The 17020-nt window shown below is 48.4% G+C and overlaps 2 protein-coding genes across 5 annotated transcripts in view; both read left to right on the top strand.

Moving 5' to 3' along the window:
* Window positions 1–12072, top strand: part of EPB41L4B (erythrocyte membrane protein band 4.1 like 4B) — a 127732-nt gene extending 115660 nt beyond the window's left edge. For 2 of the 3 annotated variants that reach the window (XM_064578976.1, XM_045882875.3), the window contains exons 23-25: window positions 3919–3987; window positions 6988–7133; window positions 8609–12072. In XM_064578976.1, the coding sequence (XP_064435046.1) occupies window positions 3919–3987; window positions 6988–7133; window positions 8609–8678 (285 nt within the window). In that variant the 3' untranslated portion in view covers window positions 8679–12072. Of the gene's footprint in view, window positions 1–1371; window positions 1489–3918; window positions 3988–6987; window positions 7134–8608 lie in introns of all 3 variants that reach the window. The other variant, XM_045882874.3, reaches the window with a different exon arrangement.
* Window positions 12073–15614: 3542 nt separating this feature from the next.
* Window positions 15615–17020, top strand: part of FRRS1L (ferric chelate reductase 1 like) — a 29359-nt gene continuing 27953 nt past the window's right edge. Inside the window, exon 1 of one of the 2 annotated variants that reach the window (XM_045882873.3) lies at window positions 15615–15927. In XM_045882873.3, the coding sequence (XP_045738829.1) occupies window positions 15690–15927 (238 nt within the window). In that variant the 5' untranslated portion in view covers window positions 15615–15689. The remainder of the gene's footprint in view (window positions 15928–17020) is intronic. The other variant, XM_045882872.3, reaches the window with a different exon arrangement.

Below are 17020 nucleotides of genomic sequence, written 5' to 3'. Positions count from 1 at the left end.
GTGAGACAGGCTGGAGCCCACTTCAGTCAGGTCTCGAATGCCATCTCGTGGAGGGTAGGATTCACCCTGAGGACAGGAGAGAGCAGTGGAGGAAGTCTCAGTAGGTGGTTAATACGGACTCACCTGTTTCTGAGGAATGGATGCAGAACCAATCGACATGAGGAACCACGGATTTAGACTTTGCAGAGGCCATTTTTCAGCATCTCCAAATCAGAGTAGGAAAGCAAGGTGGTCGCCAAGACTCTTGGAGGTTCTGGTTGTAAAAGCCCTTTGGAAACGGTCCAGGACTGCACAATTGTAAAGAGGTCGGCATCAGATCAATTTGGAGACAGAAAAGGCGCCTGCAATGTTCTTGATCGAGTTGTAAAAACTTCCCCAGAGGCTGTACTTCCTTCATTATGGCAGGATGTTACCAACTACTTAAGGAAGCTCTCCTGAACTAAAAAAGATGCGTGTATTTACCGTCTGGAGTGAATGGTCTCTCCTGGCAACCCGCACTAACCCTGTCAGTGGCCCCCTCTCCTAGCCTCAGGGCCTTCTGTCTTCACCATCCTCATCCTCACCAGTACAAGCTGCCAGACCTCTGCTGGTGCATGGCACTCTTTAGGGCTGCGGTGGGGAACCCAATACCCCCAGTGATATGGCAATTTCTCACAATGCTTGATATCTTCCAGCTAAAGCAACAGGGTACCTCGGCGGCGACCTGAGGTGTCATGGCCTGGGCCAGGGGGTTGGGGGGCGGGGGGGCGGGGGGCAGAGCCAGTATGTTTTCTGAACACAGATAACAAAAAGCCCTGGCAGATTAAATCTGAAAGTCCATGTCCCTCCTTGCTGAGGTATGTCTTTTCTGTTAGACATCAGCTGACCGATACACCCTGATGGGGGGGACCCTTATTTAGCAGAGTGCAGGAGGCCACCAGGCGTGGAAGGCCAGCACGCTCAAGGGTGTGGCCACTCCTCATATCGCCCCCATGGCCGGCGTCACTCATTCATCACGGCTCTCTTTCTGGCGTGGCCTGGGCAAGGCTTCAGGAAGCTGCTACCAGGCCCGCGCAGTCGGCCCAGGAGATGGCCCCTGCCTGCCAACCCCGGGAATGGGGTTTCCACGGGTTGTTCTGCTCAAATAGTGAAGAAGACAGATGAGAGCCAGAGAGGAGGAGAGAAGGTGGGGAGAGGAGGGGGAAGGGGGGCCTAGAAGCCAGCTGCCCAGAGGCTAGAAGCAGGCTCGGGCGAGGCTGGCTCCAGAGCAGTCTGGAGTTGACAGATCCTTCTTGCACTGTGCTATCTTTCTCTCTTCCCCTCCCTTCTCTCCTCTGCCTCCTCCCCCTCTCTCCTCTGCCTCCTCCCCTTCTCTCCTCTCCTCGTGAGCAGGCAGAGCCCGCCAGCGCCCCCCACTGTGCCCACTCTCGCTGTTCTCCTCCACTCTCTCCCCCCATGAAGGAAGAGACCACTGGAGTTTGCATGCATCCTCCAATCAAAACGAGGCTGGTAGGTACCCTGGCAGGGAGAGGGGCCTGGCCAGGAGAGGTGAGGCGGGCAGGAGCCACCAGGCGGTCACCCCGCTGGTGCGCAGGAGCACTAGACCTTCTGGAAAGGCCTGGCTGACAGGTGTTCTGACTCCAGGATGGATACATAGTTTGGCCAAATGAGGACACACAGTCTGCTGTCCTGCCCTGTGTCTCTAGGTCTCAGGAACCAGGATGAGTTTGTTTTCCTAAAGCTTTGATGAGCATAGATGCTTTTCCCAGACAGTAAACAACAACAACAACAACAACAACAAAAAAACAAAAAAAATCTTAGTTGCATTTCTATTGAAAATAACAACTGTTTTCCCTTGTCTTTTCCTGCTATGTTTCAAGATAACAGCATGTGTGTTACACAACAGTCTGAAAAGAATCACCCATAATCCCAACCTAGCACAATGTTTTTTCATTTTTGCGTGTTTCCTTCTAATACTTATTTGTATTCATTCATAATTTTACGAAGTGAAATCATAGTATCCATATCGTCTCCTGTTTTTCCCTTTTCACTTAGTGTTGGATTGTTTCTCTCTTGTTCTTGTGACCGCATTGCATATGACTGTTTACCCCCCATCCAGTGCGTGGTCGCCCATTTACCTAACACATTCTTCCGGCAGGACGCGGGCTTGGTTCCCAGTGTGTCACTGTTCGAGGGGACACAGATAGCTTTGGTGGCAGGTATTTTATTTTCTTAGGCTAGACCCTGCTGGGTTCAATATTGTGACTTTTGCCTTGCTCCCTCTCTAAAGTGGTTATACCAGGGGACAGCACAGCGGAAGAGTGAATGTGCTTTGTCACAGCCGAGCAGCACAGAGTGTAACTGTTGGGAGAGATTTTTGTCTTATTTAGAGAAGATACAGGATCATTCGTGGAAGCTGCCAGTGTTCACATTTCTTTAATAGCAATAATAAACCTCTTTTCCCTCTTACTTCACGATGGTCTGAGAGTCTTACCTGAATGTGACTTTTCACTTTGCTCTTGGTGTCGGCCCACACGCTGAACCACCAGGCCATGGGAGGAGAAGGCACCGTGGGCTTCCCCTGGGTCCTCTCGCTCTGTGGCCGGCACTGCTCCCAGCGCTCAGCGATCTGAGCTGGCACCTGAGTCTTAAGGCAGCTGGGGGCCCATTCTGGGAATTCTGAGATGTTTAAAGGGGCCAAAGAGAGTTTGGGGAAGGGGAGCAGGTGTGGACTGGGCATCTCTGTGCACATTGCAGAGACACGGTCATTCTCAGGTTGGTTGAGAACTACTCCACCCATTCAGAAAAGCCTCAGCGGATCTGGGTCTGTTCTGATGTGCTCTTGCTCACCCCTACCTTAACCTCCATGGGAGTGACTCAAGAGCGTCAAATAACTACCCCAGGGTCCACAGACAAGCCCCTGGGAGAGACAGGAGCCGCGGCCTGGGCAGCGGTGGCCTCCGTGTCCAGGCTGCCGCCCTCTGGTGGCAGAGCGTGCATTCCCCGGGTGGGCAGTTTCCGTGCCCTGGGTGGGGCGGGGGTGAGGGGGCAGGCAAAGCCAGTACCAGAGTCCTTAGGCCCCCAGGCCTGCTGGCAGTCCTCCAGGCTGGTATAAAGACATAAGCATACTCCACATTCCCCAAGGCCTCCGGGGGCCAAAGACAAAATGACCAAAGAGAAAGGAGTGCAAGCCGAGGCTCCTTTTGCGCCCCCCCCACCCAGATCTGATCAGGCCATTCACCCCCCCTGCTTCAGACCAGCCCTGTACTGCAGCCACCCGCGGTACGGGACACTTCTGATCACAGTGCCTTGTATCCCCAAGGCCACGGTGGCAGGATTCTCACATGCTTACAGGGGCTTGCCCAAGGTTTGCCCCTGTGTCCCACGACTTACAGGGAAACAGGGAGTCCAACAACTAAAGGGAATAGACAGGAAACGCTTTCTGGCCGAATTAGTGAGAGCCTCCTGGTACTCTGTCCACCGTCATAGACTGTGTCCCAGGATGTGGGCTGTCAGCAGCCTCTAGTCCATGCCCCCCAGCAGTGGTCACCCAGGCAGCTCTGGCCTGCCTCATTACACACCCGGATCATGGCCTTGTGTGGATCAGGCCATGCATAGGGCCCAGCATGCCTAGTAGGCCCACACAGCCTCCGGGGAAAGGAGTTCCAGGGCCAGGTAAGCACGGGGTGCCCTACAAACATGGGACCGCCGCCGGTCATCCCTGCAGGGTCCCGGCCCTACGGCACAAGGATTGGCACAGGTATGACCACTGGCCAAGAGGCCTCAGGGACCTTCTGCACGTTTCCCTCTACAGACAGTGAGGGCTCTGCCCCTATTCCCCTGAGCCCTTCAGTTCGGTTTTAAAAGTGCACTGCCAAAGATCTCAAACCTTTGTTTTCTAATCTGAAAGTAACCCTCTTGTCTTTCTCTTTTTTGAAGATAAAAACATTCCCGGTTGATCCAGTGACCCCATTTCCTGATGCTTTCAATTCAGGGCCACAGTTCACCGTAAGTAGATTCAGAAAACAGGTCTGTGTTTTAAAATGTTGTTCCCCATGTGGCATGCTTTTCTGTGGCATGCCAGAGACGGCAATGTCAGCAGCTTCTTTTTTTTTTTTTTTTTAAGATTTATTTATTTTGAGGGGCTCCTGGGTGGCTCATTCGGTTAAGTGTCTGCCTTCAGCTCAGGTCATGATCCCAGGGTCCTGGGATCGAGTCCTGCATTGGGCTCCCTGCTCAGCAGAGAGCCTGCTTCTCCCTCTCCCTCTTCCTTCCCACACCCGCTTGTGTGCGCTCTCTCTCTCTCTCTCAAATAAATGAAGAAAATCTTTTTAAAAAGATTTATTTACTTTGAGAGACAGTGAGAGCTAGAGGTGGGGAGAGAGGCAGAATCTCAAGCAGACTCTCCCCTGAACCTGGTGCCCGACATAGAGCTCGATCCCAGGACCCTGAGATCATGACCTAAGTCGGCATCAAGAGTCAGACGCTCATCCGACGGAGCCACACTGGTGCCTCGGTGGCTTTTTTTAATCATATGAACTCTGTGAGGTTGGGAAGGAGTTAGGGTTTGGGGCCTGCAACTTTTCGTGACTTTATTTTATTGAGGTGAGCATCACGAGAGATAAAATGAATCGTTCTAAAGTGACACTAAATTTAGTCATGCAACTACTATCTCTAGTTCCAAAACATTTTTATCACCCACAAAGGAAACCTCGTTCCCATGAAGCAGTCATTCCTTATTCCCCCTCCAGCCCCTGGCACCCACAAATCTGCCTTCTGTCTCTGTGGATTTCCCTAGTGTGACTATTTCAGATAAGTGGAATCATAGAATATATGACCTTTTGTGCCTGTCTTCTTTCACTGAGTATCATGTTTTTGAGGCTCATGTACGTGGTAGGATATATCAGTACTTCATTCTTTTTATGTGGAATAATATTCCATTGCATATATGTACCCCAGTTTGTCGATCTGTTCATTCACTGGTGGGTCTTTGGGTTGTTTCTACCTTTTGGCTGTTGTGAAAAATGCCTCCGTGAACATGTGTGTACATGTATTTGTTTGAGTTCCTATCTCCAATTCTTTGGGGTTGGATGTATATCTTGATGATGGTGTGATCTTAGGTAGTCACTTTGCCAGTCCTGGCGCCAGTCTCCTCTTATTTGAGTGGAAATAGTAACATGAATATCCTCCTTGTACCCGGTTAAGGCAAGGATCAAAAGGGATCAAGAAGTTGGCAGAACTTGACCAACCACAGAATGTCCCAGAAGTGTCAAGTATGGTGGTTGTTTCTCAAGGCCAGAGAGGCAGGGGGTGTAATTAATGAGAGCAGGGAGTCATGACAACTCGCTTCATGTCCCCACCTCCCTTTGTGTACCAGGCAGCTGATTGAAGCTCTGCAAATTGTCTAAATATTAAACATTTAAATGCTGTAGTTTCCTCATCTGCAAAATGGGCGAGTTCGATGATGTTCAGGCTTCTTTCAGCTGCAAGTCTTTCCTTTCAATGAAGGCTTCTGCATAACTCACTGTTTGAGTGGCTGCAGGGAGCAGAAGTGGGGAGTCTGAGGTCACCTCCTCTTTCCCCTCACCCTCTCCTCCTCCTAGGGATCAGAGTTTGTAATTCCTAGAACTGAGTGATCCCCGAGGCTCCTTCCGGAGGCTTCCTGGCCAGTCTGGAGCATCTGTGAGGTGGGCTGTGGGGGGCCTAGGGGTAACCAAAAGTGCAATCTTGTGAGCTGGATGATGGTCACTACCTGAGGCGGCTTTAGCCGCACGGACAGAGAGGGAGCGAGCAGTGGCTGGTGCAGCTTTCAGAGGTTGAACAGAGGTAGGAAGGTGTCCAGCAGTCCAGGCAGAGGCGCAAAGCAGGTTCCTAGAATAATGCATTTCTAAGGTCATGAGCTGCTTCTAGCACCTGCCTTGGAAGAGACCCAGAAGGCAGAGACACAGGGGCTGGGCCAGGCTGTTAAATGCTACTCCCCTGCATTCATCCTGCCCCTGCAGTTTCCCTGGGCACGGCTCCCCAGCTGGGAGCTCTGGTTCCACTTCCCTCAGCTGGTCCGTGGCAGGCCCTCTTGGCCTCCTGCCCAGGCTTGGCTGTGCTGTGAGACACCCAGGGAAGCCCTTCCTGAAAAGCTGGGGGCCAAGATGGAGCGGGAAGCCAATGTCAGAAACCACGCTGGGACTTTTAAGAACTGGGCAAGAGTGGCTCGAGGGCAGTAATTTTACCAGGTTTCAAGATAATACGGACCTGGGGACCGTACTTTGGGAAGCACTGAGATAGTGGTGAAAAACGCCAAGTATGGGGTCAGCTAATCCTGGTCCTAAATACTGGTTCTTAACACTTACTATGTGACCTTGGCAAAATTACTTAACCTCTCTGAGCCCTACTTTTCTTTTTCATAAAATCAGCTCTAAGAGATGCATTTTTTTCACCTTTCCCATCTCTGAAATCAGGGGCGCCTGGGTGGCTCAGACCATTAAGCATCTGCCTCTGGCTCAGGTCATGATCCCAGGGTCCTGGGATCGAGCCCCACATCAGGCTCCTTGCTCAGCGGGGAGCCTGCTTCTCTCTCTCCCTCTGCCTACCACTCTGCCTACTTGTGCTCACTCTCTCTCTCTCTGTCAAATAAATAAATAAAATCTTTTTAAAAAATTAAAAAAAATAAATCTCTGAAATCAGAACATTCATTACATGAGTGGGTGTGACAAAGTTTGAACGGTCACATTTTTCTTTCTCTGTGGCACATGCAAAAATGGTGGCTCTTATAATGGATGGTGTCGAACGTGATGAAATATGACCTCTACCTTAAGGATTGTCAAGAGGTGATATATGTAAAGTGCTTAGCATAGTGCCTGGCACAAAATAAAATCATTTAATAAGTGGTAATTGATTTAAGCTATTATTAAAAAATAACAGGAACTGTATGGTAAGGCTTAGGGAGTCCCTGACAGTGTGAAAATGGAACCCCAATTGAGATTGATTTCCTCTTTTCTGTTTCCTCTCCAGGCAGACTTTAGAGACAGTAAATTGCCATGCTGTCCTGGCCAGTCTTCCCCACTGATTCCAGCAGTGACCCTGAGGCCTTTGACAGAGACCATCTCCACAGTGCAGACCATCTACCCCACTCGGAAACCTGTTTCTCTGGCAGCCAGGTGAGTGAGGGCAGCAGGTATAGGCAGGGGACTGTGGTGACAGGGAAAACAGGCTCCAGTTTCATTGTGTCTGTGACATCTATATGCCTCCTATTTATTCTTTCATTCATTTATTCTGTACATATTTATTGAAGTGTCTAACAAAGCCTGGAGAGTATTCTAGGCCCTAGGGATATACAGTAAATAAAACAGAAATCCTACCTTTATGGAGTTTACAATTTAGTGTTGGGGGAGAGGAGACAGACATTAAATAAATGTGTGTGTGTCTGTGTGTGTGAGAGAGAAGGGAGAGAGAATGAGGGAGAGAGAGAGAGAGACGGTGACAAGCTAGGGAGCAAAATGAAACCAAGAAGGGTATAGGGCATGCTGGGATGGCCTCATTGAGGTGGCTTGTAAGCAGAGACCTGAGGTGGGGAGGGAGAAGGCTGCAGGTATTTGGGGAAGGGGTATACTCAGGAACAGCCAGTGGTAAGACCTCTGAGATGGAGCATGCTGGGAATGGTTAAGGAGGAGTAAGAGGGCTAGTGTAGCCAGAGTGGAATGAATGACAGGGCAAGAGCCCCATGAGGTTGGAGGTTGGGGCCAGATTTTACTTGTTGGTCACAGTAGAAACAGATTTCTACCCTGTATGAGATTATTTAAAAACTTGGATTGTGCTTTAGATGTATACTTCTTGTGTGTGTGTGTGTGTGTGTGCATGTGCTCACGTGTGTGTGCATACATGCATGTACATAAACAATGGAGAGAGATCCCATAGTTAGGCAATGGGGCCTGAGGCCAAGAAGTCAGAGGCAACCCCTCAAAGCAGCCAATTTTATTTCATGCAGTTTGTTTATTAAAATATGGGGGAGGAGCACCTGGGTGGCTCAGTTGGTTAAGCGGTTAAGCGTCTGCCTTTGGCTCAGGTCGTGGTCCAGGGTCCTGGGATCGAACCCTGCATCGGGCTCCCTGCTCAGCTGGAAGTCTGCTTCTCCTTCTCCCTCTGCCACCCCCCCCCCCCCCCACCGCTTGTGCTCTGTCTCTCAAATAAGTAAATCTTTTTAAAAAATAAAATAAAATATGGGGAAGAGAGGACTCTGGGAGAAAGTGCATTTGAAACCAATTTAGAGCATGACTGAAAGAAATCTAACCCCTGGACATCTTCCCGCTCATTCAGAAGACCTTTACTGAGACGCAGCTATGTACCAGTCCCTATGCTTGGCTCTGGGGCTTCAGAGATGAATGACCTATATGGTCAGTCCTCTGGGGAGCAGTGCCCTGAGGAACTCTCAGTCTGGTGGGGGACCCAGGAGGCAGCCAGACAATTTCAGGTCATTGTAATGCTAGCAAATGTCGGGGATCCTTAAGGAGCCTGAAAGGGAAAGTCAAGAACCAAGGTCAGGAAAGAAGACCCAGGGTGGGGGGCGGGGGGAATGACACCGTTCTTGTCATTTTTTTAGTGGAATCTCATTATTTTGTCACCTACTTTTCTTCAGTGCAGAGACGCTCCGGCAGGAACTGGAGAGAGAGAAAATGATGAAAAGACTGTTGATGACCGAACTGTGAAATTCTCCCCTTGTTGCCTGGAGGACGGCATGGTGCCTTCTGTCCGTTTTCTTTCTTCGGGCTTTGTGTGCTCACTCCGGCACAACGCACAGATGTGTGCTCTGTTCACCCAGGTCTCGGTGGTTGGTTGAAGCCAACTTCTGGCTTGACTTTTATGGGAGAAGTTATTTTCTGTCTCCTGAGTACTAGAGTTTTTCTGCTACTCAGTATAGTTGGGGTGGGATTTGGGAAGCCTAGGAGAAGAAAGATGGGGAAATGGGATTCCCTTTTTAGTACTACCTGTGTGTCTGTATTAATAACCACAGGGGTTAATATGGCACGGAATCCTTTGCTATCAGTCTCAACCATGATTTTGTATGATTGAAACTTGCACCAAGCTTCGACTGTTTGTTAAAGAGTCATTTTTAATGAGAGAATAATTCTTTACTGCTGGTTTTTTCATTGACACTGGTAATTATACAGATCTTATAAAGTCCTTAACACTCATTTTTATTCAGACATGAATCGGTGAAGTAACACAAGAAAGGATTGAAGTCCTTCAGCGAAATCTGAAATACAATTTAAATTGTGGATTCATTGGATATGATATTATTTGGGATAAAGAGAATTTTTCACTGAACCCGAAGTAGGAAATTATAGCTTCAATTGTCTAAAAATCCTTACGAGGATAAAATGATTCGATATCAAGATTCATTTGGGTGTTCCATAAAGGAAAATTATTTCTAAAGTTGATTAATTCTTGTCCTGTTGATAGAACCTTGACCAGATGACACTTTGTTCTCTTTTTATATAGTTTCAAGAAATGTGTTTTTAAATTTTTATTATGGACTTAAACAACTTTGCAGGAATAAAGGCACCGCCTCAGCAGAGACTAGCCCTCTAAATTGTTACCCGAGCTCTCAATGAATATGCACACATTTTTTCATAGCTGTGATCGATGTGTACATACTCTTTGGTTGTACTTCTCCACCTCACACATATCTTCCCTTTCCAACACAGATCCTGCTCTCACCAATTTAAATGTCTGTATATCCATGTAACATGGTTAACCTCACTTCTCCCTATTATTAGGTATTTGAGTTATATCCAATTTTTCACTCTTATAAATAGTGCTGCTATGAATGTCTTTGTAAAAAAAATTATCCTTCCTTTGGATTCTTCCCTTGGGAATATCTCCAAAGAGGGATTACAAGGTCAGAGAGCATGAAATATTTTATAGCTCTTGTTTCATATTGCCAGACTGCTTTCTAGAAAGATCCAGTCTCTGGGTTGGAAGGACCTTACAGGTCATTAGTTCAATTCCTCTATTCCCTCTGAATGCTTGAATCCCTCTACCATTTATGATGCCACCAGCAATGTATAAGCATTTCTACGTACGAGTAGTTCTGCCAGTATTGGGTTTTGCCATTTTAATTTATTTTTGCTAGTTTAATAGGTGTGTATAGTTGTTCTTGAAAGGTTGTTTTATTTCATTAATTGCTAGCAAGGCTGAGCACTTTTCCATGTGATGATTTACTAGCTGTATTTCCTTGTACGTAGAATGTCCATCCATTTCTTATGACCACTTGTTAAGTGGAATTGATCTCGTATATTTGTATCAGAACTGTATTTTTATGTTGTATTGTATAGTTTGCTCTCCTGTCCCTATCCTTAAAACTGAATGGTGCCAATAATTTGATACTAATGATTATAAAAAAAATGTAATGCCTCATTTACTAGCATTGTTGTAAAATGAGGTATGTAAGTAAATATTCGGATAACGGAGGATTAACCCTTTAAGTGCTGAATCTTTAAAATTTTAATATTTTTTTGAGGGAAATCTTTCTAAAATGCATTACGCACTTCCCTGCCTTAGTAAACAGTGTACTGGAGAGTATTTAACCTTTTCTTGATGAGTCATGGTCATCATTATAAACATCAGCCCCTTTTGTACCTTAGTGTGGTGCGGTGATGTCATCAGGAGCTATCAAAATACATAGGGCTTGGCTTTGCCTTTCACAGACTATTGTGCTGTTCTCACTGATGAATTTTACTGCTTCCTGCTCTATTAGTGAAGCCATCTGGGCCATTTGTGGTGTTTGGGACTTTTTACTCCCATACTATATGACCCCTGGCTATACTTTTAAAATAGCTTTACCTGTTCTTTATCTCGTGCACACAATCCAAAATGTGTTCCTGTACAAGGTGGGGGAGCTATCTGTGTCTAGGGTTGTAACCTCTTGCCAATCCAGCACCCTCCTCCTAACCTGCTTTCTGAGTCTTCTGCTCTTCACCTCCTGCTCTCTGATGGAAACCTCTGGGGCAGAAGGAAGTTTTCTTGGAGAAGCCAGGGAACCAAGTATGACCTATGTGTCAGGTGTGCTTTGCTTCTGAGGAGGGGTGCATGGGCTTTTGGTACGCTGTTTTCGGGAGGCTCTGAGCCTCCTGCTTTTTTCCCCACATCCCCCTGGGTTCAGAGATGTTCAGAAGTTGATGTTGCTGGAAGTCTGATCCCAACAAGTTGGCTGTTACTGTATATGAAAACCCAGTACCTTTGGCAGCTCAGCTCTAACCAGTAAAATCAAGAGGATTCCATTGTTTCAGCAGTTGTCCTGGTTATTTGCCTACTTAAATGTATGACGGGTGCCCGACATGGTGAGCTGAGGAGATGACATCGTGTTGGGTGGATTCATAGGGACAAAAATAAATTGATAGAATTGGTTTACCTTTTTTATATACTTAACACAGAACAACAGCACCGTACGGTCACACAACACATACCTTATGTCTGGGGGGGAGTCGGGGGAGTCTGCTTATTGACATAATCTTGCCAGAACAAGGGCTCTGAACTGTGGACCACAGACTCCTGGTGGGCATGAGGTGGGTATTACAGGGGGCCTGGGAGTCCTGCAATTCACAGAGTTTGTGGATCGCAGACTGCAGAGAAGATCCTTACGTTTGAAGAATTTAAAAACTAGGTCCTAAAGCATTCAGAAGATCCCATCTGAATGCACCCCAAATTTTGTATTCCCAAAATATCACAGGAATATTCTGAGATCTTTATCTTCTTTCACCACCTCAGTTTTTTTCAAAACTCGAAATTCACCATTTCAACCATTTTAAAGTGTGCAGTTTGGCGGGTTTTTTCTTTTTTTTTTTTTTTTGGTATGTTCCCAGTGGTATGCAAACATCACCACTCTCTAATGCCAGAACATCTCCATCGTTACAAAAAGAAACTCCTCATCTACAGTCACTACAACTTCTCCCCTCTTCCTACCTCCTAGCAACCACTGATTTACTTTCTGTCTATGGATTTCTGTCTATGGATTTGCCTATTCTGGACATTTTATAAATGGAATCATACAATATGTGGTCCTTGGTGACTGGCTTCTTTCACTTACCACAATGTTTTCAAGGCTCCTCCATGTTGTAGCATGTCTCAGTACTTCATTGCTTTAATGGGTGAATAATATACACCAATGTATGGCTATACCACATTTTGTTTATCTGTTCATCAGTTGATAGACATTTGGGTTGCTTTCACTTTTTGGCTATTATGAATAATATAAATATTCATGTACAAGTTTTTGTATGAACATATGTTTTCAACTCTCTTGGGTATATAACAGATTGGAATATAGCGGGGTCATATGGCAACAAAAAGTAAAAAAAAAAGAAAGAAAGAAATCACATATACCAGGCAGTCAGAAGAATGGGTAAGTCTGTTACTGGTTAGATACTGTAATATAGCACTGATTTGGGGGAGTTTTTATAACAGAAAAAAAGTTATCTTAGAGAAATGGTTTTGATGAGAAGAGAAAGTAAAAGTGCTGTCTTTCTTTAAAAAATGAAAATGAAATTAAACTCAGGTGCATCTCCAAGTTCTTGTTTGAATAGCCGGCTCTTGTTCAGCCAGCAGTCTCTGAATGTTCAGGGAAAGTGCTTCCCCAGAAAATGTGCACTATGGAGAAAACCACAGTATTGATTGGCTGCTCAGTGAATTCACATCACTGGGGAGCAGAGGGTCTCTGCAAAACCTGGGATGTAACAGAGGGGAGTATGTCCTGAGAGTGGGAACAGGTCTCCCTCCAGGGCTCAAATCTTACAAGAAAACACAAAGAGGGGCACCCGGCTGGCTCAGTTGGTGAAGCATGCGACTCTTGATCTTGGGATTGTGAGTTCAAGCGCCACGTTGGATGTAGAGATTACTTAAAAAAAAATCTAAAAAGAAAAAAAAAACACAAAGAAAATAAGAAAATCCCCAAAGGTAATTTAAGTGAATGTGAGAGAACCTCGTGAAAGGAAGAGCCAAGTCAGCAGGGAGTTGAGAAGCAGAGTAGTTTCCAAGGCCCTCACGAGGCATGCAGACTGAGTGATTGATGACAACTATGGGGATTCTCCCTAGAAAAAAACCCATTCATCAAATGTTCCAGCACTTTCATAAGGTCCTCACACCACCCTGGAAGCCCATCTGTGGTCCCCTTTGAGTGCATGAACCCCAGGTTCTGAATAGTTGAAATCTACAGGTTACCTGCAAGCCTCATTTTAGGCTGTGGTTGCAAACCCACTTCCAACACCACCCTCCAACATCCCTTACAAAAAAAAAAAAAAAAAAAAAAGCCCACATGGTTTTATCAGGCCAATTTACTGCAAGAATGACCTGGTTTCCACTGGCCTTCTTTCTGGCACCATCACTGTTAATTATCGTAATTAAAATGAAGGGAATAATGAGGTCTCCTGGGGATGTTGGTAAAATGCATATCCTGATTCAGGGGTCTGCAGTGAGGCCTGGGATTGGTGATGCCAGCGAGCTTTCTGGGGATGCCGTGCTGCAGGTCTGCGGACCACACAGAAGCAAGGGGCCAGAAGGGCCAAATCTGTGTGTGGGGGGAGACACTTTAAGAAAGTGAAAGATAACAGCTTAGATTCTAAAACCAGAGACTCCGTATTGAAATCAGAAGCCTAATGCTTGCTTTATTGATCGATTGATTTTTGCTAAATGTCGGTCCATTTATAACTTACCATATCTTTCCTGGTGAACAGGAACAAAAAGAAAAGAAAGGAACTGCAATTTTTAAGAATGAGTTTTTCTTTCTTTTTTTCTTTTTAAAGAATTACATGTTAGATTTTTCAGTTGGCTTTTTTATATTTTAAAATGTTACACATTGCAAAGCTATTTTTTGGGGGAAGAAATCTGTTTTGATTTTCTTCAGTAATTACAGTTCATCTTTTTTCAAACAATAAATCGGATCTACTTCTGTATCCCGAACTGGTGTATCGGGAAACCTAGTGAGGCCCAAGCTTTTCATGAATTACATCTGATTCACCTGTCAGGCTAAACATGTTTAAACTTCAGCTGGACAATTCACCATCGGTGTCACCTGATACACAAAGGCAAACACCTGACCTCTGGGTCACATAGCACTTTTTACTATTTCAACCCCATCTCCCATCTCCCGTGGTTCAAAAGAGATTGAGATCACTAGTTTCTTTTTTGAATATTTGTATTTCATAATCTTATGCATATTCATTCACGCCATTTATCGCATCAAACCCTATTGAGCCTCACCTCTGTCATCTTACCTAACCTTCCTTGCCTTCACAGAGGTTACTCATACGTCACTCCACAGAGTCTGGGCCATTTTTGGAACCTCTTTGCTCTTCTGCCTCCATAATAATTTTCTTTGTTTATGCAATTAAATAAAAAGAAATAGAAAAAGCAGGCTAAAACACTGGCTCTGCAATGTCAGCGTGAAAGGAATTGTCCATGTTTTCTAACAGAAAACAGTTTAGCAGTTATCACTCCAAAATCATCAAAAGAACTCCAGGACCTAGCATATTCTAAGTGTGTGGTGTGGATAAATGGCTGAGTAAACAAGCGACAGTGAATTGCAAGCAGCAGGAATGGGTTTGAGAAAATGAAGAATTTGGGGCCGTCATCAAGCATGGTGTGGTCCTGCCAAGGTCTGTGCGGCCTGCTGCCAGGGAACAGGGTAAACCAGCTGCCTAGTTTTGAAGGGGTTAGGTTATGCGAGGGCACTAGCAGTCTCTATTGATGACACAGTTCAAAAGTCCGGGAGGAAGGACTGAATCTAGCCCAAGAGCTGGGTTCTAGTTTCCGCTCTGGCTCTAAGCATCTCAGTTTGCCTCTCTGGAGAGTGGGGATCCTGCTATTTCAACTTACTTCTGTGATGCCCCAAGAAATAACGGATATAGCTTTATATAAAGCAAAAAGTGCTGGAACAAAATAATGGGAGAGGCAGCAATTCTGGCAAGGTGTGTCCAAGGTACACCCTCCAGGGAGCACTTCTTAGATTTGGATGTGCACTGAGGTCTCCCGGGGATGTTGGTAAAACGCATATCCTGATTCAGGGGTCTGCAGTGAGGCCTGGGATTGGTGATGCCGGCGAGCTTTCTGGGGATGCCGTGCTGCAGGTCCGCGGACCACACAGAAGCAAGGGGCCAGAAGGGCCAAATCTGCGTGTGGGGGGAGACTCGTGGAGGGAGGCAGAGGATGGGGAGACTGGAAGAAAGGCCTGAGGAAGGGAAGCCGCTAGAAGAGAGTCGGAGCAGGGACACGAGGATGCTAGCAGGAAGGGTAGGCGTTGCGCCGGCTGGAGGGTGCGCAGAGCGAGGCGCGAGGCGGCGGGGACCGGCGGCTGCGCGGTCGCGCGGGCTGCGGGCGGGGGCGGGCGCGGGCGCGTGCTGGCGGCGGGCGGGGGCGGGCGCGGGCGCGTGCTGGCGGCGGGCGGGGGCGGGCGCGGGCGCGTGCTGGCGGCGGGCGGGGGCGGGCGCGGGCGCGTGCTGGCGGCGGGCGGGGGCGGGCGCGGGCGCGTGCTGGCGGCGGGCGGGGGCGGGCGCGGGCGCGTGCTGGCGGCGGGCGGGGGCGGGCGCGGGCGCGTGCTGGCGGCGGCGGCGGCGGCGGCGGCGGCGGCGGCGGCGGCGGCGGCGGCGGCGGCGCAGTCCCGGCCCGGCGCCCGCGGCGGCCCCGCTGCGGCCCGAGCGGCCTGGCTGCGGGATCTGTGCGCAGCCATGGCACGACCGCCCCGGCAGCGCCCGGGGGCCTGGGTGCCGCTGCTCTTGCTGCTGCTGGCCGGGCCCGGCGCCTGCGCCGCCAGCCCCGCAGACGACGGCGCGGGCCCCGGGGGCCGGGGACCCCGGGGCCGCGTGCGGGGGGACGCGGGCGCCGACGAGGCGGTGCCGCGCCACGACTCTTCCTACGGCACGTTCGCCGGGGAGTTCTACGACCTGCGCTACCTGTCGGAGGAGGGTGAGGCTGCGAGAGGGAGACGCGGGGCGGGGGTGGGCGACCGAGGCGGCCGCGGGAGCAGGGCCGGAGGGGCGGTTTGGCGAGGAGGCCAACGGAGGTAGCTCTGGGACCGAGGGACTGGGATGGGGGGCGCACTGCTCAGACCCCCGCCGGCCCGCAGGAGGCACCCCGGAGAGCTGTCAGCGCCTTCCACCCGCCGCCCGCTTTACAGGTAGGGAGACTGAGGCCAGGAGAAGGAGGTGGTCAGCCGAGCCCTGGGAGGCTGCGGACAGGTGGGGCTGAGCCTAGGCTCCCCCAGTTCTTGGCGTCTGGCCTCCACTCTCCCTGTCCGGGGTTGGGGTAGCGGGTGCTAGGGGAGGAGGCCGCCATCTGGCCTGGGGTGTGCGAGATCAGGGAAGCTGGTGGGGAGCAGAAATCACAATTTAAAGTGATGCTGTCTTATTTTCTCCCTGTCTGTATTGACCTAAATTTACAGTGACTAGTGCCCTAACCTTTCAGCGTTCTGTTCTTGCTGATTGCCTGCCATCAGAGCTGGGGCATATTTCCGTGCCCACTTCCATCCCAGTTCTTTTCTGTTATCACCCATGTTAGAGTTCCCTACTGTGAGCCACCATTGTAGGGGGCTGCTGGGCCCAGAGACTAGGGATTTTTCAGCTACAGACCTCCCTGTGGAGTTGCTTTAGTGAGCACAAAAGCCAAGCTGATTCTGTTGTAGAAGGCATAGAAACTGGCTTCTTCTGCAGTTTGGAAAGTAGTGATTTTTCCTATTTTTATGCTAAGAGGAATATGCAAGAATTAAATTGGGGTTGAAATGTCCCCGCAACTGATATGATGCTGGGTATATTTGTTATGAAGGATTCGGTTTAGCTGTATACAACAAGCACACATTAATAGCTTAAATAAGACAGAAGTTTCTCTGTCATGTAAAGAAATCTATAAGTAGGGAGTCTGGGCTGGTATTGGAGGCTCCATGCTCATCAGAGACCCTGGATCCTGGTCTTCTGCTTCTTCACAATTCTTAGCATGTAACTGTGTGGTCCAAAATGGCTACTTGATCTCCAGCCACTACATTCACTGTCCAGACAGTGGGAAA

Source organism: Mirounga angustirostris, unplaced genomic scaffold (genome assembly GCF_029215605.1).
Source record: "Mirounga angustirostris isolate CCGP_5_RB_7025 unplaced genomic scaffold, mMirAng1.0.hap1 SCAF_15, whole genome shotgun sequence".
NCBI classification, from domain to species: Eukaryota; Metazoa; Chordata; class Mammalia; order Carnivora; family Phocidae; genus Mirounga; species Mirounga angustirostris.
Note: the sequence above shows the minus strand (reverse complement) of the source record. Positions and strands in the feature narration are given on the sequence as shown.